The sequence below is a fragment of the Phoenix dactylifera genome, chromosome 6 (genome assembly GCF_051530095.1).
Source record: "Phoenix dactylifera cultivar Ajwa chromosome 6, Ajwa_hap1_PhDact_Kaust_v1.1, whole genome shotgun sequence".
Classification (NCBI taxonomy): domain Eukaryota; kingdom Viridiplantae; phylum Streptophyta; class Magnoliopsida; order Arecales; family Arecaceae; genus Phoenix; species Phoenix dactylifera.
This window is the reverse complement of record NC_143195.1, coordinates 28,975,419-29,002,217: the sequence shown is the minus strand read 5'-3', so window position 1 is coordinate 29,002,217 and position 26,799 is coordinate 28,975,419. Positions and strand designations below refer to the sequence as shown.

Below are 26,799 nucleotides of genomic sequence, written 5' to 3'. Positions count from 1 at the left end.
GGACATTAGTTGACCCACCCAAAGGGATTAAATCCATATGGTGTAAGTGGATTTTCATAAGAAAACGGAGCGCAGACGGAAAGGTGGAGACCTATAAAGTCCGTCTGGTTGCCAAAGAATATCGTTAGCATTATGGTATTGACTATGACGAGACATTTTTTTTTGTGGCAATGCTCAAGTCCATTCGGATTGTGCTTGCAATAGCAGCACATTTAGATTATGAGATCTGGCAGATGGATATTAAAACCGCCTTTCTAAATGGAGATTTAGAAGAGGAAGTGTATATGATACAACCTGAAGGTTTTACATCTGCAGATGAGTTTAAAGTGTGCAAGCTTCAAAAATCTATTTATGGATTAAAGCAAGCTTCACGAAGTTGGAATATACGTTTTGATAAGGTGATCAGAACATATGGCTTCATTAAGAATGAAGAAGAACCCTACATTTATAAGTGGGTCAATGGTTCAGTAATTATGTTTCTAGTTTTGTATGTGGATGACATTCTATTAATTAGGAATGATGTCCCTACATTACAAGGAATAAAGGTCTGGTTATCATCTCAATTTGCCATGAAAAATTTGGATGAAGCATTTTACATCCTTGGGATGAAGATCTATAGAGATAGATCTAAAAGATTGCTTGGATTATCTCAATGAGATCTATAATATACGCCATGACATGTACTAGACCAGACGTGGCATACTCACTAGGAGTAGTAAGTAGATACCAGTCTGATTCAGGTAGCAACCACTGGAAGGTTGTAAAAACCATCCTTAAATATTTGAGAAATACTAAGGACCAGTGGCTTGTCTACGGTGATTCTGACTTAAAACTTGAGGGATATACTGATTCCAGTTTTTAGTCAGATTGAGATGATAGCAAGAGCGTGTCGGGTTATATCTTTACTCTTAAGGGTGGTGCTATCTGCTGGAAGAGTTCCAAGCAGCACACAGTGGCAGATTCTACAGAAAATTGATACAGAAGAAAATCTGGCTAACCCATTTACCAAAGTCCTCGGCATCAAAGAGTTCAACGAATACAAGTCGAAGATGGGTATTAGATACTGTTCCGATTGGCTTTAGGCTAAGTGGGAGTTGTTGGGAATTGTATCCTAAGTGTCAATCGTCAGTATGTTGATGATCGAATTTTGTAAATGAATTGACAAATTAATAAAGTGTTATTTGGCATTATTCATCATTTCATTATACATCTTCAAATGAACTCTTATATGATGAAGTCCTTAGGATTTATTTTATGATAAAAGAAAATTTATCTTCAAGTCCTTTAACCTGTTCGTGATCAAATGATATGTTGTTACTAGGACGACAACATTATTGAGATTAGGTCATTGTGTGACATATACGTTGGTTGTCCTCTTAATCAAGGAGTATGGAGACACTGATATGTCACACAGGTGAAGTGTAGAAGTACATTTCACTGAACGTGACCGATTTCGAAATGTTCTACTATCAAGAGATGTTTCGAGTGGATATGGGTGTAAGTATCCCTCAGACCTGAGATCACTACAGTGATTAGTAAGCAACTCCTTGTACTTTAGTACCGAACTAGCAGAATTTTTAATTCTAGGATGGAAGGTTACTGGGTGCAGTCAAGTACTTGCAAAATCACTGCGTGAGTCAAGATGGAATTGACCCCCCCTGAAAACAGGAGATAATGCTTTGTGTTCAATTTAGCAAAACCTTGGCCAGGGTAATCCTTATGATGAGTCATAGAATTTTTAAAGTTGATCACATAGTGGATGTACTGATTAGAGAGTTGACAGAACTCTGAGGTCATCCTAGCATTAGGAGTCAAAGGGATGAATTATACAGTAACCATAGTCCAGAGTTCCAGAATATTTGCTTCGCATATATTCGGCCTATCTAGACATCGGGTACCATTGCTAGATAGTCACATCGATTAGTGCAGGAAGTCGTTTCTGTACTACCGGCTTACGTTCGAACCTATGAGGTCACACACATAGAAGTTTTCTGATTGATCAAGATTGCTGATGGATGATTGAGAATCATTTAGGAATAATTTGGTCAATTCGATTGGCAAATTATCCTATAAAATAATTAAAGTAATTATTGGGGGATTAATTAGTAATTAGATTACTAATAAACTCAATTTGATTGAGTAATTGGACTAAGTATGAGCCAAATTGAATTGGATTCAATTTTGGGTTCAATCAAGATTTTTGACCTGATTGGGGTCGACTCAAGATGGGCTCGGGTCGACTCTCTCAGAGAATTCAGAGAACGTCTTTTTTCTGTTTTTCCAGGTGGGGTTGACTCGAGTTTCCTTGGGGTTGACTCGAGCAAGTTGGGGTCGACTCGAGCTCTGAAGGGGTCGACTCACTGGGCGTATCAGGGGAAGAAGCTCTCTGTCATCTCAGCCCATGTTGACCTGCGAAGCTCTGGGGTTGACTCGGGTGGACTTTGGAGTCGACTCAAAGGGGAAGGAGTCGACTCGAGGCGACTTGAAGTCGACTCGAGATCGGAAAGGTCGACTCCTTCTGAAAATTCTGGAACTCTCGGACGGGCTGAATTCGAGGGATTCGATCCGGACGTGGATTTTCAATAAAAAGTGATGGGATTTGGATCGTGGGACATGTGGGCGAATGGCTAGATGATGATGGAATATCAGCACCATTCATTTCGATTTTATCTCACTCACATGAACCATATCTTGTTTGAATTTTGAACTCAAACAAGATAGGATCTATCTTGTTACAACCAACCCCTTCATGCGCCAACAAGATACCAGATTTCTATTTGAATTTCGAATTCAAATGATCAGATGGCGTGCCTTTAAAAGGATGATCTCCTTGTGTCGCCAAAACAATGAAAGACCATGAATGAAAATTCAGCCTTGTCCATCTCGCCATTTCATTCTCCTCTAAATCCATCTCGCCATAGCTGATAGAGATTCCTGAAAAGAGCCTTTAGATCAGATCTAAGTCCTATTTAATCCCTACAAACCATTCCTCCAAATTCTTCCAAGAAGGCAAATCAAAAGTTGATAGTGTCGGAAAGATCGAATTTCAGCAACAAAGGATCTTGCGCAAGCTAGCACTTCCGTAGGATTGGATCTCTTCAGGAGCTTTGCGTGGATTACTCGTAGAGGCTAGACGACTATGTGGCTATGGAGCTCGAGCATCGGATCTATTACCTTCTGATTTCATAAAGGTATGAATCTAGATCCAGAGTTAAATCTTATAGGATCCAATCTCCGAGGGTTAAACCTCTTTTGGGGCTTCTCATAGAGTAATCTTCAGAGCCTATTCGATGGGCATTCGGAGATTAGTTGGATCATAGATTAGTTAAGTTTAGAACTTAATTTCATTTCAGATCTGATATTAATCATGCAAGTTTTTAGAATAATCGTTTAAACGATCCCGACATATTGATCATGAGTTCTTGTAGTGGTATTTTGAGATTTGATTTCTTATGCATGTTAGAATTAAAATATTTAATTCGATTTTTTCGCTGCGATTTTTAAAATTAAAAGAACTACGTATGGCTTGATCCCCCATATGAAGGGGTACGTAGGCAACCCGAATAGGTACAACCATTGATTTTGAAAAATTTAAATTTCGGCATGCTATCACTACTAGACTGTACGGATCGATTCGCTTTCATTTCTCACGCCGGGAGGATCGGCTCCTTGGACAGGAGTGCTCCTCGAGGTGCTTCTTCTGCATTTTGGCTGGCTGCTCGGCCGCCTCACGCCGAGAGGCCCTGGCTTCTTCAGCCTTGGCATACTTCCGAGCTTGGATCAACATTTTTGCAAAGTTGGTAGAGAAGCTTTTCTCGATGGAGAAGAGAAATTTGTAGGACCGAGCTTCAGTCTTTAGCGTCGACATGGCGATAGACTGATCGAGATCGCGGACCTCTCATGTAGCTGAGGTAAAGCGATCGATGTAATCTTTCAGAGGCTCCCCTTCCCTCTGCTTGATAGCAAAAAGAAAGTCTGAGGTCCGGCACTGACGCCGGCTGGCAGCAAAGTAGGTGGCGAGTTGCCTTTCCAACTGTTCGAAGGAGAAGATCGAGCTAGGTTTCAGCCTGAAAACCAGAGGCGAGCTATTTTGCGGAGGGTTACTGGAAAGACCCTACAAAGTAGGGCATCTGTGGATCCTTGGAGAGCCATGAGAGCCTTGTAGCTCTCCAGGTGGTCCAAAGGATCGGACGAGCCGTCATATGGCTCCATTTGTGGCATCTTGAATCTCTGGGGGATCGGCTCATCTGTAACCGACCGAGAGAATGGAGACTCGGTCGTGAAGTCGACGTCCACGTCGCGCCTGGGAGCTTGGTCTCGGAGCGTTTGGATCTGTCGTTCTAGCTCCTCGACCTTTCTGTTTAGTCTCGGTCGGGATGCCATCGCCTGTAGTCGGCGGGGCCTCTCCGGCTCTTGGTCAACACTGCAGGCGCCTCGACACGGAGCATACCCCGCCTCCGACGGTTGCTCCCGTGATCGGGGCGTCAGACTTCGGCGCCGGCTCCCAGGATAACGACGGTGCGGCGAGCTCTCCCGACTTGGGGACCGCACTCGATGGGGGCTTCGATGACGGCAGGGCTTCCTTTCGCCCGCCGTACGCTGCCTGGTAGGGGAACGACGCCATGGGTGGCATCCGGTGGACTCACACCTACGGAGAGGGGGCGCAGATTGGGCCTCGCTTCATTGTAGACCCTGGACAGCCGCGGTCAGTGTTTGGACCTGCTGAAAAAGCAGGTCAAATCGCTCTGGCTGGACTTGTGGGACCTGGTCCGCTGGTGCAGGTGCTGCGGAGAGTGGATTTTGTCAAGAGCGGCCGGGTGGCGATACCCGGCTGCTCGACACATTCGGAGCTCCGTGACTCCTTAGCCTCATGATCATGACTCAGGCCCTCTCTCTAGCGCCAGAAATATTGTGGTTCGAATTTGGCCCGAGGGTGACCATGCCGGAGGAGTCGGGGGAGCCGCCGGTGGTTGGAAGAAGATGGGGGCCACCTCCTGCATGGCAGTGGCGGGAGACTTGCACAAAGCCTCACCGGTGTTTCCAGTGAGGGCCCTCCGACGATCAAGTTAGTATGGGGTAAATTTGGTCCAGCCAAAAGTCTCTTAGAAGTTACCTGACCGGGCTATTTATAGTCTCGATGGAGAAGCCCAGGTGGCAGAGGCATCGTCCGCCCTCATCATGAGAGGGGGCGTGGTGCTATCCGTTTTCGAGAACGGTAAGGTATCGACCGTCATAGCAGGGTATGGCCGGAGTAGTCATGGTGCTGTCCTTTGACTGTCGAGGGCCAGCTATTGAAGCGTGGCTCGGTAGTGTTGTGATGTATGACCATGTAGGAGGGTGTGGGCGCACACATGGGTACGGTTGCTGGCGAGGTCGGACCCGTTGAAAGGTCGCATCATGCGTTTGGCGAGGTCGGCTAGACGGGTGCTGAGGACGGCTTGGCTCTCCGAGTTTCGAGGTGTACTCGGTGGGGCGCCCCGAGCTTGGTTGGGCGAGTCGGCGAATATTCGAGGCCGATGGAGCTTTTGGTGGAGTCCGAGGCCGAGCTGATTCTGGGCCGATTCGGGGATTCAACTGGTCGGTGTTGGCGTTTATTGGGTTAAAATTGGGCAGCCTTTTAGCCGTGGGCTGGACGATCCATTTCGCCCCCCATCATAGAACATGCATATTTCATATATTTACTATGATGGTTTTCTATTCCTTTCTGTTCTAGGAATCCTGAAGAAGTATTCAGTGACTTTTGTGTTTATGCTGGTTAGTTTATAGCCATTATGTTCTTATGAATGAAAATTTACAAGATGTTTAATGAATATTTGACCTATTTTGCTTTTAATTATATAGGATATTTCTTCTTCTCTAGCTCATAAGGATGATTCACTTCCTCTCATGGTGCGATAGTAAATGGATGCCAGATTTGCAGTCAAAAAAATGGTAAACATTATCTCCACAATCACAACAATGCATTTTACTTTCCTCCTCCCTCTTTATATTCTTAATTACCATGGTTTTGCATTTTTATGGATAATGAAAAATAAGTATTAACAATGAGTATTGGGTTTTTGAGTATTTGCAATTGACAATAGTTGTCTTATATTTTGTTTTAGAACACCAAAAGATGGCCCTATGCATTCTTATCCTTTTTCTCAAATGACATGATCATAAAACTTACATGTAAACAGAAAATTTAATCTTACAAGGGACAGATAAATATCTCCTAGTACATTTCAAATAGTAGAACTTTGTATAAGAAGAAATAAAGGAGGGATAACAACATCATACACCACTTCCTCCAAGAGACATGATTTATCATCTAACCAACTGATAAATAGCCTCCTTATATGCTTGGCATTTTGGATCTAATAGTCATCAAGGGAATGACTGTTGAAATTATAAAGATTGTTTTGGTCCTTACGACTCCCTTTGATAATGAACAATAGATGTGGATGACAATTATCAGTCGTAGCATCCAGCTGAATGACTTTGGGACAAGCTCTAACCCTAGAATAAGGATTTTCAACTTGGTCTCTTTCTACAGAAAGCCTTGAGGCCCTTGACCAGATTACATGCTCTTGCCCTAATCTGTCTCTTCATACCTGTATGGTCTTGGGACCAAACTAAAGCCCAAACTAAATTGCAAATCATAAACCAACCAAAGTTGGCATTAACTGCTGGCTTTCAAAAATTTTTGAATATATTGATGAGCATGGTCCTAGACAAGGATTTAAGTACCACATCATACCACCAAGGTACCGATTACAATCCCTGTACCAGTGCCTTGCCAATACCTGTAGTAACCTGATCTTTGCCATGCCAACACATGGAGGCATTAACATGAATTGGAACACTACCACACTGTAGCATACCAATCAATACCATATAAATAAGGTACCCGGAATATAGATATCTATGCTGGTGCTCGTAACTACAAACCTTGATCCTTTATTTAATGGTACAGTGGAAGTTAAGTTTCAATTGGTAAGTTTTGCAGGTATCATGTGTAAATATCGGGCCAGATGGGCCGACAGAGACCATAGTTGACGGCCCATCTGGAGTAGCCTGCGAGGCGGTTATAACCGCCTAACAGCTGCGGATACGGCCGATCTCCCTCCCCTCTTCCCTAAAGCAGGCTATAAAAGTCGAAGGAGTTCTTCACTGAGGCATCTTTCCCTCCTCAATGCCTCTTTTCTTCATGCTTTTCCTTGGATCCACCGCTGAGCCGCTGGAGGAGGCGACACAAGCTACCGGAAGAAGCTCCCCATCTCCTTCTCAGCTAGGTAAGCCCTTAATCCTTTTATTCATGCTCTGTTAGATTAGATCTAGCCTAGCTATGAAACAAAAAAAAAAAAGGAAAAGGAAAGAATGAAAACAAAAGAAAAAGAATAGGAAGAATAAGAATAAGAAGAAGAAGAAGAAGAAGAAGAGGGAAGGGGAAGAGTTTACCTGGTATACTCAGCCGCAGCTGTCGACGGCCGGAGGCTCTTCCTCCCCTCCTTTGGTCGCAGCGAGCTCGGCCGCTGCCGTGGCCGCATCGATGGCCACGGCCGTGGGTTATTTCTCCTACCCCAATGGGAACGAGGGATGAGTCCCCGGCTCCAACTGCAGGCTCCATCGACCCTCGGTCGGAATTGCGGCGGGCCGGAGGCCCCTTCCTTTCGAGAGGGTGGTCTCGACACCCCATTTCCATCAAGGAACAGAGGGGGCCGGCCGCCGCGGGCGCGGCCACGGGTTTGGCCGCGGGCGCCGCCGGTCGCGGTCGACCTCTTCCGTGAGGGGGAGCCACCCTTATCCCTTCTCAAGAGAAGAAGGATGATGAAGAAGGGGGGATGGGCCGCTACAAGCCGAGCAGCGGGCGATGTTGGCCGGCCACCGGCACCATCGACCTTGGACCCGGCTCCTCCGAGCGCTCCACGAGCCTCCTCGCTTCAAGTGAGGAGGAGAAGAGGAGGGGGAGGAGATCGGGACGGAAAGAAGAAGGAAGGAGAAGAGAGGAAGAAATGGAAAAAAAAAAGAAGAGAAAAAGAAGGTTCGGGAAGAAAGGAAGGAAAAGAAAAGAAGAAAGAAGAAAGGAAAAGAAAAGAAGAAAGAAGAAAAGAAAAGAAAAGAAAAGAAAAAGGTTGTGCGCCGATTTGGGCCTGATTTCGGGGTGGGCTTCAAATAAATTGGCTTTAGAAGCCCGAGGTCGGGCTAGGCCCTGGTTCGAGCCCAACATTCTTAAACCCATAATTAACTGAACCAGTATACAATTGACCCAGACTTGAACCAGTAATTGGATCAGATCTCAACCAGTATGCAATTGACCCAGGCCTAAACCAGTAATTGGGTCAGACCTGAACCGGTATGCAATGAACCCAGACCTGAACCAGAAATGGAATCAAATCCGAACTAGGAATTTGCTTAGACCAGAGCCAGAAATTGAATTAGGCTATGAACCCGAAAATGAAATTGAGTCCTATGAATGGGCTGTAAATGACTTTAAGATTATAAATAAATAGAAATTAAATGTGCAAGTGACATGTAATTTAATGATCTTGCTAGGTATTGGAGAATTGGCATTTGGTGAGCAAATTAAGGTAAGTAACCTATCTTAATCTTATTATGGATCATGTATCACATTTTATATGATGAAAAAGTATTATTTATGGAATTGAAATTGTGGAAGATATAAGTAACCCTGATATAATCTTATGTTTTATCAAATACTTGTAACTATTTGATTATGAAATTATATATGATTATTTATATTTTCACAAAATTAGGATCAAGCATGTGTTAGCAAATGATTGCATGATTTTGGATAAATAGCATCCATCATGATTATTATATTATTTACACATGATTATGATGATGTAGAAAGATGCATGGAAAGAAAAATAAAGTTTTCAGTATGATCATAAATTTTATTCAGCATGATGCCATTATTCACTTTTCAATGTATCTATGAGAAAAGATTTATGAAAAGCATGATATGTTTTAAAGAACTCTCAGATTACTATGTACGACCCCCGCCAGTGGGTAACAGTAACTAGGCATACGACCCCAGCTAGTGGAAAAAAATAACTTGGCTTTACGACCCCCGCCAATAGGTAATAGTAACTGGAAGATGACCCTGCAGTGGTAAAGGCCTTGCCATGAGAATAAGAGCGGCCATAGCTACACTACCATCTGAGAGTATGAATTTCAAAGTATGGAATAATGGCAAAAGTTTTACGATGCATAAATGGCAAAAGTTTTACGATGCATAAATGACAAAAGTTTTATGATGCATAATCATACTTATGAAGTTGCATGAATGGACTTGCATAGTTTTATGACTGGTTGGATTATATGAAATGTTTACTTTATTACAAGCACAGATTTCAAAGCATGAATAATAACAGTACAGATTTCAAAGCATGAATAATGATAAGTACGGCTTTCAAAGCAAGAATAATGACGAGTACGGATTTCAAAGCATGAAATAAAGACAAAAGGTTTACGTCTGGTTTGATTATAGAAAATGCTTTCTTTATTACAATCGTTAGTTTCTTAAAATAATGCACTAGTATGAAAAATATTATGCTTGATCTGATAAGATTATGCATGGTTACTTACTGAGCTTTATAGCTCACCCATTTATTTATGTTCTTACAGATGAATAGGAAATGTTAGGAACAAGGAGCATGACATATATGCTTCGGGATTATGGAAAAAGTAGAACATTAAATGCTGATATTTTTAGAAGCTCTGTAACAATTCTTAATAATGAAACATTTGATTTCATTCATTGAATGAAATTGTTTATAATTGATTTGAAGTTTTAAAGTGGCTGCGTGTTATTGCGGGCTAAGATTTGCAATAGCACGGCCATGTCATGATCCGAATTTGGAGCGTGACATCATGTCTATCTTAACTTATACTTTCTTGGTTGCCAAGAAAATCATCAAAGCCCTCTCAGGATTATTACCTTTAAGAAGCCATATACTTGCTTCAACACATGAGGATCACACTTGCTTATTGCATTTGGATATACTTGCTTCAACACATGAGGATCACACTTGCTTATTTCATTTGGATGTATCTTTTTCCAAACACAATATTCATGAACTTGCTTTTTGTAGCTCTTGGATATTCTGCTTTGTCCACTAAATAGATGAGACAATCCAATCTGGTCCATATATCAATAGAAGTCGCTTTAGGAACTGTCTGATGATCGGTTACTTCCTTTAAGATAAAATGGGCAAATCTAATCTGTTTATTTAGTAGAGAAACCTTTTGTCTACTAATATGGACAAAGTGTGCTGATCTAACCTGTTTATTTATTAGAAAGGCTTTTTTTTTTTGCAGCCATTGGGTAGTCGGATTTGTCTATTAAATAGATGAAACATGCCATTCTAGTGCATTTATCTATTTGAAGGACTTGTAGCAGTTGGATGATCAAATCTGTGCATAAAAAGAGAAAGTAGCCAGATCTGGTCCATCTATCCATTATCGAAAGGAGGAAAAGGGTTGATCACACCCGTTTGTTTACTGGAAACTATTATAAAGACTTACGACCATTAGATTTCTGGCTTGTTTATGATTTATGGTGATCAAATCACCCCAAACACATATGCTACTAAGACTTACAGTTACATTATGATATTTACACACTACATGAGAGGGTCAGTTATTTGCATTTAGGATTATTGGATCTTCAATGAATTATTTCATTTACTTACAGCTCAAGTAGCCTTGCAAATTAAGTTCCATGCTATTGCAGTGTTGGATCATCTTTCCAAAACCAGCACAATAACTTTGGAGATGCTTCTAGATGAGCAATATATGAGAGAAAATATAAAGAAGGTAGTAGTGGAAGCGTGGAACATCAAATGATATTATTATCTGCCTACTCAGCTCAACTGTGGGTGCATAGATCTAGCACTGTGGTAACAAAAAAAATTAAACTGAGTGACTAATTGGCCCTCTAAATATAGTGAAGATTGCATAGTATAGCGATATAGTGAGCAGTCAAGGAGCATTATGACGCAATTGTACATCAATTATCTAGAAATCAATCTTTAAAAAAAAAACCATGATTAAACATTTTCATAAGTTCACAGTCATCTACATATATTTATGAAGCCATGCATTATAATTTCAACACTGGATTCAGAAAATTGTTTCTTATAGGTTTCTATCCTAAAATGGATCGCACATCCTGGTCCCACTTATTGCACTATTGAACATTGTGATAACCCATAGTGATTGGACTGATGCAAAAAATCGCTTCTTTTTTCCGGTTTCGGAACTTGGTCGAAATGGGGTTCTACCGTCACCTGTAATCCGCGCAGGTGTGTCCGCACCTCCTGGAGTGGACGAGAAAGAAAGGATTTCTCGAAAAATATGGAAAGTACTTCTGCAAGCGAATCCCTTCTTTCTTTGGCTTGCTTCTGAAGCCAATAAGTCCTGTGCCTGGTAGGTGCTTTTTCGTGATGATTTCGAAATATACAATCCCTGGATCTCTTACTTTCAAATTCAAAGGAAAGATTAAGTCGAACCGCTGTCACCATATTCCCTCACTGCCGCGTACCTTAACCGCTGCTTTTATTTCATTAAATTTTGATAATAGAAAAAAAATGAGAAAGAAAAAAAGAAGAAAATTCGTAAAAGAAGGGCTTGCATGCCATCTAGCGAAAATATGTTTTGCAGCGAGGGTCTTGACATCTTTCTTAAGGATTTTTTTCAATGCCTTACAATCTGTTCTAGTATTATTTTTTGAGTTTAAGTGCCACATTTAAACTATTGCATGAAGAACTTGGTGCCTCCCTGCCAATTTTACTGCTTTTAAAAGGGAATGCTTGGCATTGACAACATAGGGAAGGAGATTCTCTTCTAAGTGCAAAGCCCTTGATGATTAAACACTCTAATGAGCCTAGGAACTATGCATGGCAGAGATACTTTAAAATACAAAAACTCAGCTTTAACTATACATAATTCAAGTAGAGTAAACAAATCCTCCCTATGGTGTAGCTTGAAACTCATTGTTCATTTTAACCAATAGAAGATGTAGTTCCTTTCACAACTCAAGGCCATTTTTCAGTATCTTTTTATAACAACATGAAAGCATATCCATAAAACCAATTTTGAAATGAAATGTTATATTGTGTGTTTGATGCAAATGGTTTTTAGGCATGGATTCCAACATTAACATATAAATCTGATTAAATGGATAAGACTGCATTGGATATTCTCTAATAAATAAAATTGAGGTAAATATAACCTAGATATTTGTGGCAGAACATATAATAAATGATATTTTGTGATATTCATGCTATTTAAATCCTAGGATTTTTTCCCAATAAATGGAAATTATTTTGTCCTTTGAGATATTCTTTTGCACTTAAAAATGAGATTATTTTATATAAATTCTAGAGCTTGATGCAATATTAATCTTTTTATTATCTTCAGTGGCTTCTTTGGGTTGTTCTTGCCGACCATTTTCTACCTTAGTTCCTTTTGTGAGATTGTTCTTATGTACATTATGTATGCTCTGGACACATCTTGCACTATCAACATATTCTTCATCACATGGACTGCAATCTTGGTTAAAGTAATGGTGATTGTATCACTACATTCTAAGGTATGCACCATGGAAAATTTTCAACAGCACTGTTTTCTATATTTCTGTAGACACGATGTTGTTATTTAATCCCTTACTTTCTTCAAGATAGGTAGTTTATTTAAGAATGATTGCATTCTTGAGCCAAATTTTGTATTAACTTGAATTTTATTTATTTAAAAATGGTGAATCTCAATCCAGATATGAAATTCCAGGCTTCAAACCTAGGTAAGAATTTCCTCTCACACTTAGTAGGGATATGATCTGGCACATGACATAAATCCTAGGCAGCTATAGAATAGTAAATAAGCACTTAAAGAACTTTTCAACACTAGTTACATGCTTCTACGAACATTCTCTTTATCACTTCATTTATATGAACTGTGAACTGCAGCAGGAATTTCTTTTACTGCTAACACCCAAAGATCAAATATGCTTACGATTCACTCATTAGCTAAATAAGATTTCCAAGATACGTGATAATTCTTATATCTCCTAAGCCATATCACTGGACTTCAATATAGGAAGGGTGTTGAAAGTGGAAACCATCATATCCTTAATTAAAGGGTGGTGATGATGTCAAAGCTAGTTTTGTTGTTTCTATAGCAACAAACTACTATCTGACTCTTATACCTTTTAGTGCAACATTAGCATTCAGTAGTGAGGGGCATAAGAGTCAATCCATAGTTTATTTCTCCAAAACTAACAGAACTAGCTGAAGCATATACTGCCTTAACTAAGTAGTAGTTATGATGCATAACCTACTACACATGTCAGCACCATTCTATTGCTTTCGTAGAATAACGTAGTAACACTAAATCAGTTATATGCTTATACGTATGTTTGAATACATAAATTCACATTGAAGTGCTACATAATAGTTGATTAATCAGAATGGTAAAAAGTAATGATTCAAAATTTATATGCTTATAGGTATGCAACAAGTTAATCAGGGCCTTTTATCTTCTGGAATCATGGGTTCATACATTGTTTTCCTTTGCTGGTCTGCAATTCAAAGGTATGCTTTCATTTTATAGACTTAGTTCATGCCCTTAATTTTGCAGTATCTTTTAACTTATTATACTATTTAGCTGTCATCATCTCCTAAAGCGTCATGTTAATGCCTCAGAAGACCATATGGTCATCTTAGTACTTCAGAAGACTAGAGTTCATAGAGGATGCTTCTTAACTGTAAAAGATTATCCAAGTAATATACCATGATAAAAGTATAGCAGATCGGGCCTTCGCTCAAAGATATCTAACATGCCATGATCTGCTATGAAAACCCTTTACTGATATAGGACATTTTAGTTGCTTTAAGATGGCAAATTGTCATGTTCTAGAGAGAAATCGAGGGCTTTAAGTATTCAAGATAAACTTGACATTTATTGTCATTAATAATACAGTATTGATACTTGATGCTAATACCAGATCTTAAACTATGTGGTAAGACCTTTCGTATATATATTTATATATAATATATTCATGCGTGTCCTAGTAAGACAGTAGCAATTTATTTTGTATAATGCACTAAAGTACTTGACAACGTGACTTGCACCATTACAGTGAACCTCACACTCAGAAATGCAGCAAAAAAAAGATGATGGCTGAGGATGGCGACTGGACTACCATACTGGTAAGAAGGATAGATACTTATCTTTGCTTTTGTTTGATTGTATAATGAGGCCGTTGATGGCCATGGTATGTCACAGTTATTGGATATTTACTCTTTAGAGATCTTGTAAGACCTCCATTATTGCTTGCTCCCACTGCATTGTGCCTCGGTCTACTGCTGCTTGTGATCAACTCATCATGTAACTCCTAAGTAACATCATCTACTTTAGTCCCTCTCCTTCATGCTGACGCTCTCCATTCACTCACTAGCATCATTTTTCCTTCCTGACACATAGTCTCCATCAGTGAATCCTCCTGTTTATGATCCCTGCTCCATTAAAACATGCTTCCATATATCAGCATCCCATTATTAGTATCCTTCATCAGATAACCTTAATCACATCTTCCTTGCCCCTGTAACTGATTCCGTGCATGTTGAACAGGTTAATTCCTGGAAATTTTTAAACGTTGCTAGTTTCTGACGCATCAGTATCCTCCCAAGATGATAAGTCTTATTACTGTGACTCGATCTTCATTTCTCTGATATACTACTACCTTAGAACAATTCCTAGCATCAGCCACTTATAATTTATCAACCCATTTAAAACAGAAGTTGATATCCAATGAAACCTTAAAACAGTAGTTGCAGCGTCAATGTTCAATTAGTGACGAGGACGGATCTGAAGTTTTCTTTACAACTGCTATTTTTGATTTTCAAGAATGTGAGAAAAGAAGGAACTGTTATCTTTTTATCTAAGATTAAGCATCAAATTTGAAATCATTTAGTAAACAAACAAAAGTTACGAGCTCTAGCTAGACTTTGAACTACTTCTGTAGAAATCACTACTCCAAAAGCATCATTACGGGAATTTGATCCTATGATGAAAAAAGATGGCTTTATATCTAATGAAGAAGGTCAATACTGCTATAGAAGGAATCTGGCTTTCTAACTCCGACGGGCATTGCGACAAAATTTGAATGTAATATAAGGAATGAATGATTAAATATTCGAGAACATATTAAACAAGAGATTTGATGTATGTTTCATTGTACTGGCTGCGATATCAATTTGATCTGGGAAGGAAAAATGGAAAACCAATTTATGCTTCTATAGTTTATGTATATCAATATTTAAAGAAATTGTAAACTAAGGAACTTAGTGGGGTGCATCATTGCAGGATATTGAATATAATTATGATTCGTGCTCAATCAATCTTTCTTTTGAATTAATTCTAATATATGATTATCTGGACAAATTTCATCATTCGGGATGATAGATGTTGTAGTTAATTAAATGTTTTGTCTTTCAACTGTTGAAACTCACGCTGAGTGTAATACTTTTTCCATGATTCTTATCCTGTAGTGCTTTCTAATTGCTATCCGTGCAATTGTAATGGCAACATTTTCAACTGGGATTGATACAAAATCTTTTCAGGTGAGTATGACCATCCAATTTCCCGAGCAGTATTATGCTATTGCATATAATATCCAAGTGCAAGAAACTGTGAAGTAATTATCTTTAGTTTAATTAATTATTCGATGGATTTTTAACAATTCGCTATTCAGTTTCGTAAGGATGACATTCAATCAGAAGACGATGATCCATATGGTTATGGGATCCATATAGACGATGTATTTTGCAATGCTATTCATTAGCTGGGAATTGGATCAACCAACTAGAAAGTAAGATATCCTTTACCGAGATGTGCTTTCAATGTATCCTAATATGTTTGAAGATTGGCTTCGCTTCATTTGGATTTTTGGCATCATTGTCATTGTATCAGATGGAGCATCGATGTTGGTTGGGCAAGTACATGGGTAAAAATTATCAGAGCCGAGGACGACTCTTGTCTGATGGTGGGAAGGGTGTGAGGCCCAATAGTCCCACATCGGAAAGACTCGTTCTAGAGCCTGGGCATATGAGGCGGGTGCCTCCTAATCCTGCAGACGCGTTTTGGATGGAAATCAAAACCGGGAAGGGGTGAAGGACGCTTGCGTGAAGCCCCGGAACCGAACAATATCTGGCAGGGGAGCCCCGTATTTGTTAAAAAAAAAAAAAAACTTAAATGCGCACGCGGCCAAAATCTCGGGCCGCGTGCGCGTTTGAGAAAAGGTAACGCCCAGCGGGCGTTACGCATTTGAAAACGGACGCGTTTGAAAACGCGTCCGCAAATGACCAAACGGCCCCTGTAAAAACCCCTATTTAAACCCCTTGATTTTATCTCTTTGGAAACACGAAAAATTTCAGAAAAATAGTGAAAAAATTCTGGAAAAATTCTTCTTCCTCTTAGCCACTTCCAAATTTTATTTTTACATTTTTTATTCAGTTTATTTAGTTCTTTTCATTCCGTTCTTTGCTGGATCTGCAAGTCCGATCGGGTTCGCTTTGACTTCTTCCGAGACGTGCCGAAGAAGAGGTTGTAGGGTCGTCGTATCTCCGAGAAGGATTGCCGGGTGACCCGTACGTGGGGGCAAATACTTCTTTGGGACAGCGTCTACGCGCTTCGACCTGCTTTCAATCAGGCTACTTTCTTCTACCTTTATTTTTAATTTAATATTAGTAGATTGGTAGGATTTGAAATTCTATGATATAAACTTATTAAATGCATAGATTTACTTTGTGCTAGAATAGATTTATTTTGTATTAAAATAGAATTATTTGGATGCCGAATGATATGCATGTATATTATTTCCTTTAAGATTTTTTATTAATTGAATTTATAGATTTATTTATTTAGTTAGGAGATATATTGCTAACAATCCAAAGAAGTATTTATTTTTGTTAGTAATATATAATTAATTAAATTCTTTATTACAATTGTGGCATATTAGATTTTAATTGCAATAATTGTTTTTGCTAGCACATCATCAATAATAAATTATTCTAAAGAGTTAATAATTTGGTTAACCTCCAAGAGGTTTATTATACCTCCATTTGGACTTCTCAAGGAGTAATTTCCAGATCCCATTCAAACGGGTAATTCGGAAATTGGTTGATACATAATAGTTAATCTATTGAATTGACTTATTAGATCTCAATAAATTATTCTAATAAAGAAATAAATATTTTAATTCGCTGAATTGACATTTTAGATCTTAATTACAATAATTGATTTGCCATAAAATTAGTAATCAATTATTTCAATAAGGCAATAATTCAAATCTAACATATAATTCATTAAATTGATATTTTAGATCTCAATTAAAATAATTGATTTGCTACTACTAAATTAGTAATCAATCATTGCTAATTCGGAAAATTCAAACGAAAAATTTTGAAATTAGTTAATCCACAATATCTAATTTAAATTTGCATTTAGGTTATTTTAAATATTGAATTTGTGTGATTTCTAGTGATTATATCCACTAACTAATAGTGTCTAAGAAAAGCTTGTCAAAAAGGCATACGTGCCTAAGAAAGGTTGGTACTTAAGTGAGCCTAGTGCTCCACCACCGATCTGGAGCTGATCTGGCTATTAGTTTTTTGGATATATCAATTAGACATCCAAAGTTCAATATAAATATTACTGCAATCTTTTGACATAGATTTTTTTGATTTCAATCAGGTTTCTGTCACTATTCTGTAACCCTGATCCTATGGCCTCAAACACTAGTGACCATCTTAGTGCCAAACCTGAAAAATTTGATGGCCATAACTTTAGGAGGTGGCAGAACCAAATGCGGTTCTGGCTCACCACATTAGGGTTAATCTCAGCCATAGGTGAAAGTACGATCGAAGTTGATAACGGGTCCAACCCAACTACCTCTTCCAACACTGAACATTCTGCCTCCACTAGCACACCCTCTAGGACACCTGATGAGATAGATTATCATTGTATCCATAGAATTCTAGGTGCTCTTTCTGAGAGGCTGTATGATATCTATTACACAGCCAAGAGTGCCAAAGAACTCTGGGACACCCTAGATAGCAAATATGGTCTTGATGATGCTGGGGTAAAGAGGTTCAAGGCCTCCGATTTCAATAAGTTTAGGATGGTGGACTCAAAGCCTATGAATGACCAAATTCATGAATTTGAAACCCTGATCCACCAGCTTAGGGCTAATGGAACCAATTTGGATGAATCATTCCAGGTAGCTTGTTTGATAGATAAACTACCTACTTCCTGGTCTGATTTTGCTAAGACCCTGAGCCATACCCAAGGAATTCTCACCCTAACCCAAGTCTTAAACTCCATTAGGATTGAAGAGCAGCATAGGCTCAGAAATAATACCTCTACTGGATCTAAAAATAATGCATATAATGTAGAAGCTCCTCCTAAGAAAAATCAGAACCGACCCTTCCGTAAGAATTTCAAGAAGAAACCCTACAACCCTAGAAACCCTAACCACCACTACAATGGGAAGCCTATTCAATCCCAGGAGCAGAAGAAGAAGAAAGAGGAAGGTGGTGCTCGTTTCTGTTATGTGTGTGGTCGGACCAACCATTTGTCTCCACGGTGCTTCTATAAGAAGACTGCACCTCTTCAATCTAAGAAGAAGGGTCCACACACATCCAGTGCTCAAGTCAACATGGTGACTTCCGGCGCTGGCTCCTCTGAGACAGCTTTCAGGTCTGTTTCCTTCACTCCTGAAGTTAACATGACTTTACAAGCACTAGATTGGTGGATTGATACCGGAGCTGGTATTCATATTTGTTCGGATCGTTCCTGGTTTTCTTCTTACCAGATCTCAAGTGGAGGAGCTGTGATCATGGCAAACAGCTCGGAGGCACGTGTGTTAGGAGTAGGACGTGTGGACTTAAAGCTTACCTCTGGAAAAGTCCTGTCACTGCACGGCGTCCAACATGTTCCAGTTGTTAGGAGAAACCTCATTAGTGGTTCTTTGCTTGTCCAGCAAGGCTTTCGTCTTGTCTTTGAGTCCAATAAGGTTGTAATTTCTCATGGTGTTATGTTTATTGGAAAAGGATTCCTTAGTGAAGGATTGTTCAAATTGAATGTAATAGCTCCTTCAATAAATGAAAATCCTTTGATTATGAATATAGAGCCTCCTTCTATTTGGCATGGTAGATTAGGTCATGTAAATTATAATTCAATTAAGCAACTTATGAACCTAAATCTAATACCAAAAAGTGATCTCAAGAACCATGAGAAATGTCAAACTTGTGTAGAAGCCAAACTCCCTAGGAAGCCTTTTAAATCTGTTAATAGGGATTCTGATCTATTAGAGTTGATTCATAGTGATGTTTGTGACTTTGGTAGAACTTCTAGGGGAGGTAACAGATACTTTGTAACATTTATAGATGATCTATCGAAGTTCTGTTACATCTACCTAATTAAAACCAAGGATGAGGTGCTCAGCAAATTTAAAATTTTTAAGATTGAAGCTGAGAACCAACAGGAAAAGAAAATTAAAATTCTTAGATCAGATCGGGGAGGTGAATATACATCAAATGACATAACTCAATTCTGTGAAGATCATGGAATCATTCATGAAGTGACTGCACCCTATTCTCCCCAATCAAATGGAGTAGCAGAAAGGAAGAATAGGACTTTAATGGATATGGTGAACTCCATGCTTATAAGCTCAGGAGTACCAGAAAATTTGTGGGGGGAAGCTCTTGTTTCAGCCTGTTATATCCTTAATAGAATTCCCTCTAAAAATAATGATCTAACCCCATATGAAGTTTGGAAACATAGAAAACCTAATCTTAGCTATTTAAAAGTGTGGGGGTGCTTGGCAAAAGTAAAAATACCTGATTTTAAGAGAAAGAAAATAGGCCCTAAAACAGTGGATGCCATATTCATAGGTTATGCAGCCAATAGTAATGCCAATAGATTTCTGGTAATAAGTTCAGAAATAAATGATATTAGTAACAACACTATCATAGAAGCCAGAGATGCAACATATTTTGAAGACACCTTTCCACTTAAGACTAGAGTAGATAGCGGTATAGCTAGTAGCTCTAGTAGAATAAGGACAAGAACAATAGAAGTAGAAGCAGAACCTAGGAGGAGTAAAAGATCCAGGGTAGAGAAAACATTTGGAGATGATTTTTATACCTTCCTAATAGAAGACTCTCCAACTACCTTTGAGGACGCAATGAAATCTTTGGATTCACCTTTTTGGAGAGAAGCTGTGGACAATGAGATGCAATCAATTATCCAAAACCATACTTGGGAATTGACTGATCTTCCTCATGGTTGTAAAACAATAGGATGCAAATGGATCTTTAAGAAGAAACTTAGGCCTGATGGCTCTGTAGATAAATTTAAGGCTAGATTAGTTGCCAAGGGCTTTACTCAGAGACCTGGGGTAGATTTCTTTGATGTTTATGCACCTGTAGCTAGGATAACTACTATTAGGGTCCTTATAGCATTAGCCTCCATTCATAGATTAGTGATTCATCAGATGGATGTTAAGACAGCTTTTCTAAATGGAGACTTAAATGAAGAAATTTATATGGACCAACCAGAGGGATTTAAAACCCCAGGCCAAGAAAATAAAGTTTGCAGACTAGTCAGATCTCTTTATGGTCTTAAACAAGCACCTAAGCAATGGCATTTGAAATTTGATGAAACCATAATGACATTTGGATTTGAAATCAATAGCACAGACGAATGTGTATATCCTAAGAGAGTTGGACACAAATTTGTGATCTTGTGCCTTTATGTAGATGATATACTGATCTTTGGGACAGATCTTCAGATAATTGATGAAGTAAAACAATTTTTAAGTCATAAGTTTGATATGAAAGACTTGGGACAAGCTGACTTAATTTTAAATACCAAAATAATTAGAAGTGCAAATGGAATTGAGTTATCCCAAAGTCATTATGTTGACAAGATACTCAACAAATTTAATTATTCGGATTGTCAGCCTGTCTCTACTCCCTTTGATCCCTCTACACATCTTAAGAAGAACTTAGGAACTCCTATCCTTCAAAGCCTATATGCTCAAATCATAGGCTCACTAGGATTCCTAACTAACTACACTAGGCCAGACATAGCATATGCTGTAAATAGACTTAGTAGATATACTGTTAATCCAAATAGAGATCATTGGACAGCATTAGAGAGAATTCTTAGGTATCTTAAGGGTACCAAGTCCTATAGTTTGCACTTTAGTGGGTTTCCTGCTGTTCTAGAAGGCTATAGTGATGCCAACTGGATCAGCGATACCTTAGATGTTAAATCCACCACAGGATACGTCTTTCTCCTAGGAGGTGCTGCTGTGTCTTGGAAATCCACCAAACAAACCTTAATATCTAGGAGTATCATGGAATCTGAACTGATAGCTTTAGACACTACTAGCACTGAGGCTGAGTGGCTCAGAGATCTACTTATAGACCTTCCTGTAGATGAGTCACCTTTACCACCTGTCTCCTTACATTGTGACTGTAAATCTGTAATAGATAAGTGCAACCAAGAAAATGCCAATGTAAAAATGAACAGGCACTTAAAAGTACGTCATAAATCATTGAGATATAAATTGAAAAATAATGTTATTGCCTTGAATTTTGTAAAATCAGAAAATAATTTGGCTGATCAGCTTACAAAAGGTTTATCTAGAACAGTGGTTCTAGAGTCGTCGAGGGGGATGGGGCTTAGCCCATAAAGATAGATCACCACGGTGGGAACCCAACCTTAAAAGGTTCAATGGGTAGAAACAAACCGAAGTGTGACTAAGAGGAGCACTATTTTATGTTGTCCTCATCCTTATGGCGCTAGTGCTCATAAAAGCAAGCGGTAGGATGAGTTCGTTTGTATAACTCTTAATGAGTCCGAGACCCAAGAGGCAGGAGCTTCCTTGCTAGCTTCCTTATTAGGACTCACCTATATGTGCAGTCGTGAGACCGCGATTATGGAAAATGGGCGATTCTCTAAAAAGCACATGATAGATATCTGCGCATGGCCATAACAGCGCAACCCGCTTAGAACCCAGATCGGGCTATATTATGTGTGTTGTTGATTTAATCTGAGCCATGGACCGAGGTTCAAGGTTAAGACCACCTTGGCTCCACAGATGTAATCAATTGTCACTAAGTGAAGGTTCAAACCGAAAGGTACCTACACCTATTACATAATATAAGATATCCAGCATTTTATTTTGATTTTAAAATTATTTAAGTTTTTTTTTGTGGGGGATTGTTGAAAAAAAAAAAAACTTAAATGCGCACGCGGCCAAAATCTCGGGCCGTGTGCGCGTTTGAGAAAAGGTAACGCCCAGCGGGCGTTACGCATTTGAAAACGGACGCGTTTGAAAACGCGTCCGCAAATGACCAAACGGCCCCTGTAAAAACCCCTATTTAAACCCCTTGATTTTATCTCTTTGGAAACACGAAAAATTTCAGAAAAATAGTGAAAAAATTCTGAAAAAATTCTTCTCCCTCTTAGCCACTTCCAAATTTTATTTTTACATTTTTTATTCAGTTTATTTAGTTCTTTTCATTCCGTTCTTTGCTGGATCTGCAAGTCCGATCGGGTTCGCTTTGACTTCTTCCGAGACGTGCCGAAGAAGAGGTTGTAGGGTCGTCGTATCTCCGAGAAGGATTGCCGGGTGACCCGTACGTGGGGGCAAATACTTCTTTGGGACAGCGTCTACGCGCTTCGACCTGCTTTCAATCAGGCTACTTTCTTCTACCTTTATTTTTAATTTAATATTAGTAGATTGGTAGGATTTGAAATTCTATGATATAAACTTATTAAATGCATAGATTTACTTTGTGCTAGAATAGATTTATTTTGTATTAAAATAGAATTATTTGGATGCCGAATGATATGCATGTATATTATTTCCTTTAAGATTTTTTATTAATTGAATTTATAGATTTATTTATTTAGTTAGGAGATATATTGCTAACAGTATTCCCCCCTCATGTGGCCCCCACATGGGCACTGGGTGCCTCACGTGCTCTGCGCAGGCAGGGGCGTGACATTTGGTGTGAGGCCCAATAGTCCCACATCGGAAAGACTCGTTCTAGAGCCTGGGCATATGAGGCGAGTGTCTCCTAATCCTGCAGACGCATTTTGGGTGGAAAACAAAACCGGGAAGGGGTGAAGGACGATTGCGTGCTCTGCGCAGGCGGGGGCGTAACATTTGGTATCAGAGCAATAGGTTTAATCAAGAGTAAAATAAAAAAAATAAGTTTTAGTAAGGGAAATGGGTAGTTAAGTCTCGTTCAATTAAATTCGGCATATTCAAAAGAAAGAAAATTAGTTAATTGAATTATGCTAATATTTTGATAGGTGAAAATGAGGAATAGGGAGCTTGGTGTTATTCAGGGTTGGGGTAACTGAAAATGTTATGTAATAATTAAATTTTAGGAACTCTGTACTGTTCCAACTTCATGAATAATATTATGGCATTAGTAAATAAAACTATTTATTTTTATTATGAAATTTTAAGTGGCTTCGTATTATTGTGTGTATAAGATTGCAATAGCACGGCCGTGTCATAATCCGGATTTGGGGCGTGACAAAAATTATAAACGAATGGTTTGCTGCCAGCATATATTGTAAGTGCTCATATATATTCCTTTGTTTTTCACTTGGATTGGATCTTATCTTGGTAAAAAAAAAATTTTTTACTAATCACACCAGATAAAAACAGAGCTTGTCAAAACTCCTATAGGTTCGTCAGTGGGACTCCTACATGAAAATAATTAAGATAAAATAAACCTGTGAGAGATTTATGTACTCAGATTGCAGCTTGTCACCTTGTAAATGGTAATGAAATAAAGAAAGGTTATTGGTGATATTTTGCTAGCAGAATGTTTATTTTGTAAGGAAAACTCACCTCCCTTTTGTGATCCTTCAAAATGTAATTTCAAAACTAATCTGTGAAATGCTGCTCCAAAGCACATCCAAATTTCAGCATTTTCTTTAACTGTCAAACTTTGAATTCTTTTGTTTAAAAGAATAAGAACAGGATTAGTGTTTTGTGATCCTTTAATTTTTAGAAAGATAAAGAACATAGGTCCACCAACTATATATATGTGTGTGTGTGTTGGCTACAAGCAGCATATTGCTCATTATTTTCTCATACATCCTGAATTTTTTCAATCATATTTGAACTATCTTTAAACCACATTTTCTTACAATCCAAAAAAGAAAAAGAATTGTTATTTCTCAAATAAAAAAATATTTGATAAACCATAATTTTCGTGAAATTTTTAATCGAATCAAATTAAGTAAAACAGCATTGGCCTCATTGTTTTGGTACTATAAATTGATTTCATTCTATTTGAGTGTTTGATCAGACAAATTCAGTATTTGAAGTTCCATTTCATACTGATGTTGTTGTTCGGTAACTAAACTGACACTTCATATCTTTCACCATGTAGTGTGGAAACTGATCTCCCCTGTTGTAATGAGGGACAAAGCCATCAATCAGGAACAACATGTGCAGAATGTTCAAGTATCAGTATGATATCCAGATTAGTCCGGAACACGTTCTGTTCCAGTGGGACTTCGGTCTCAACTTAGCATTGTACATTCATAGCCATGAAATATTCCTTATTTCTTCTATATATAATTGCAATTTTTCAAGCCCCATATATTTGTTTCATATATAATTCAATGGTAGAAAAACTTTTCCCCTGATGCTACTATAATTCATTCACATGCATGTAATCATTTTATGGAACATCTTTTCCTATTCTTTTAGCAAGTAATATAAGAATTAGAATGTGGATGTGAAAGTTAAGCTTTGAGTTAAGAATCGTGATAGGAACACGCTTATTTCACTCTACAACATTAGTGAGAGGCTGCAGAATCTGAATCGAGTTCATTGAGCAGACAAACAGTGGGATTTTTGAATCACAAGACAAGATTATGCTACAGTTTGTTCGACTACTATAAAAAGTTTTGGGTGCATCATAATATTAACAAGGATGGATAGGAAAATGTTATCGATGAACCCTACAAAAAGCAGCAGATTCATCTGACTTCCTTCCACCCAGTGTTCACCTGTTTGTTGATCCTGGCCTGCTGGCCAGATGTGATACTCTTTCTCAGGATTTCCTGGTCCCCCTCCCATGCTGGCTTGGTTCAAGTGTCTCTTCTATATTATACTAATCTTCTAATTTCCTTCTATTTGTTGTTTTACAATAGAAGGTTTTACAATAACAGCCTTTGTAATATTATAACCAGTATGACTGTTGTAATTGCTAAAAAATTACTATAACTGTTTTAGAAGCCTCCTATAACAGTTCTTATGTACTACAAAAAAAAAAAAAAAAGTTGATGAGAAGTTGTTGCTTGGTCAAATTGTCATTTTTATTTTTATTTTTATTTGGTGAGAAGTGGATCAATTAAATATTCTCATTATTTTCCTTCGTTACTTCTCATTGAGTAGCTAATAATAGTCGTTAGCCTTCCAATCAAACCGGGTCTAGTGTCGAATTTGAAAAATATTGGCATTTTTATGTAATGTAAATAACAATTCTCTAGCTTTTTATCCAATTTAGAAATTAGAGTGATCTTGACAATAAACGTAGTCATTGTTCTGACGGAAGTAACAATTGTTATTTTCCTAATTTAGATTTTGATCGGGGTTTTCATGTTTTAGATATTGATTGGGCTCTGATGGGCTTGGTCTTGGGTTTGAAGTTTGAACCATCACGATATTGGTGACATTCAACTGTTATCATTTCACAATAGTGATATTTTTTAAGTCCCATGGCTATGCTTCGGCTTACGGAGACATCGTGCATTCAGGACAGAGTTCTGTAATCGGTGAACTAGCATACACAAATAGGACTATTCGATAAATAGTGTTCCCACAGAGCCATCTTTGATAATAATACCTGCATGTTATTTTATATTTCTCCTAACGACTAAATGAGTTGGTGGACCGTGAGATAAACAAATAACACGGAAGCAAAGTAATCTAACTTTTTTTTATGGATCACAAATTTCTAATTTAATGCCCAACTTCACTGACTCAACATTTCTAATTTAATGCCTTTGGGAACCAACCCGACCGAGATGCCGCGTTCGTTGAGGTCGCTAGAGATCTCAGCTCGTTTGCCATCTGAATCAAAGAAATCGGTGGGATTGCTACATACCTCTATGGTGAAGTTCCGGTGACCAATGCGGTCGATCAGTGGTGATCCTGATGTCACCCATAAGCTAGTGTTGGACGGTGGAGGAACGGTTTTGGACGGTGCTCCAATGCTGGCTCCAATATGAAATAGCAAAAACAAATTGTTAAGTACATTGCTAGGTAGCGACTTAGGCATCTAAGATTAAAGCTTAGCAGAAATTTACTAGACAGGCTGGTTAGAGAAACTTGCAGGAAGGATCCTCGCAAAATCATGTCGGATTTATTTTTTTCCCCCTGAAAAGAACCCCGATTTATTAAAAGGAATCGAACACATGGAACATGAAGTACTGAAGGAGGATTGCATTATCTGACTAAGAAAATGAACCAGAAATTATAAGTATCAGCTCATCTATTAGAGCACAAGCTGCCTCAATAATTGAAGGAACTGATTACTGCCTGCCGGTGCCGAGTTACTTGTGGTTTGATGATTGCGGAATAATCTAGCATTACGCTCTATCAAAATTTGCAACCAAGCACTAATTCCAAGTGCAGCATACAACGAGTTCAATAACCTTCTCACACAAGCGCGTGAAACGAATAAA

The 26,799-nt window shown here is 38.6% G+C and overlaps 1 protein-coding gene, 1 long non-coding RNA gene and 1 pseudogene across 2 annotated transcripts; all 3 read left to right on the top strand.

Moving 5' to 3' along the window:
* The first annotated feature begins 4,622 nt into the window (after window positions 1-4,622).
* On the top strand, window positions 4,623-16,097 carry LOC149753401 (uncharacterized; annotated as a pseudogene).
* Window positions 16,098-17,265: 1,168 nt separating this feature from the next.
* LOC149753400 (uncharacterized) lies at window positions 17,266-19,007 on the top strand. Its single transcript, XM_089923985.1, has 2 exons — window positions 17,266-18,762; window positions 18,878-19,007. The coding sequence occupies exons 1-2, from the start codon at window positions 17,789-17,791 to the stop codon at window positions 18,897-18,899; spliced, it is 996 nt and encodes a 331-aa protein (XP_089780111.1). The 5' UTR covers window positions 17,266-17,788; the 3' UTR covers window positions 18,900-19,007.
* Window positions 19,008-23,628: 4,621 nt separating this feature from the next.
* On the top strand, window positions 23,629-24,574 carry LOC149753399 (uncharacterized). The gene is made up of 2 exons (XR_016395780.1): window positions 23,629-23,666; window positions 24,495-24,574. It is a non-coding gene; the product is annotated as an uncharacterized LOC149753399 (long non-coding RNA).
* Window positions 24,575-26,799: the final 2,225 nt, after the last annotated feature.

Coding starts and splice junctions, on each gene's coding strand:
- LOC149753400 (XM_089923985.1), top strand. CDS start 17,789: ATGGCCTCAAACACTAGTGACCATCTTAGTGCCAAACCTGAAAAATTT. Junction 18,763..18,877: donor TCCTCTGAGACAGCTTTCAG/GTCTGTTTCCTT, acceptor TCTTCTTACCAG/ATCTCAAGTGGAGGAGCTGT.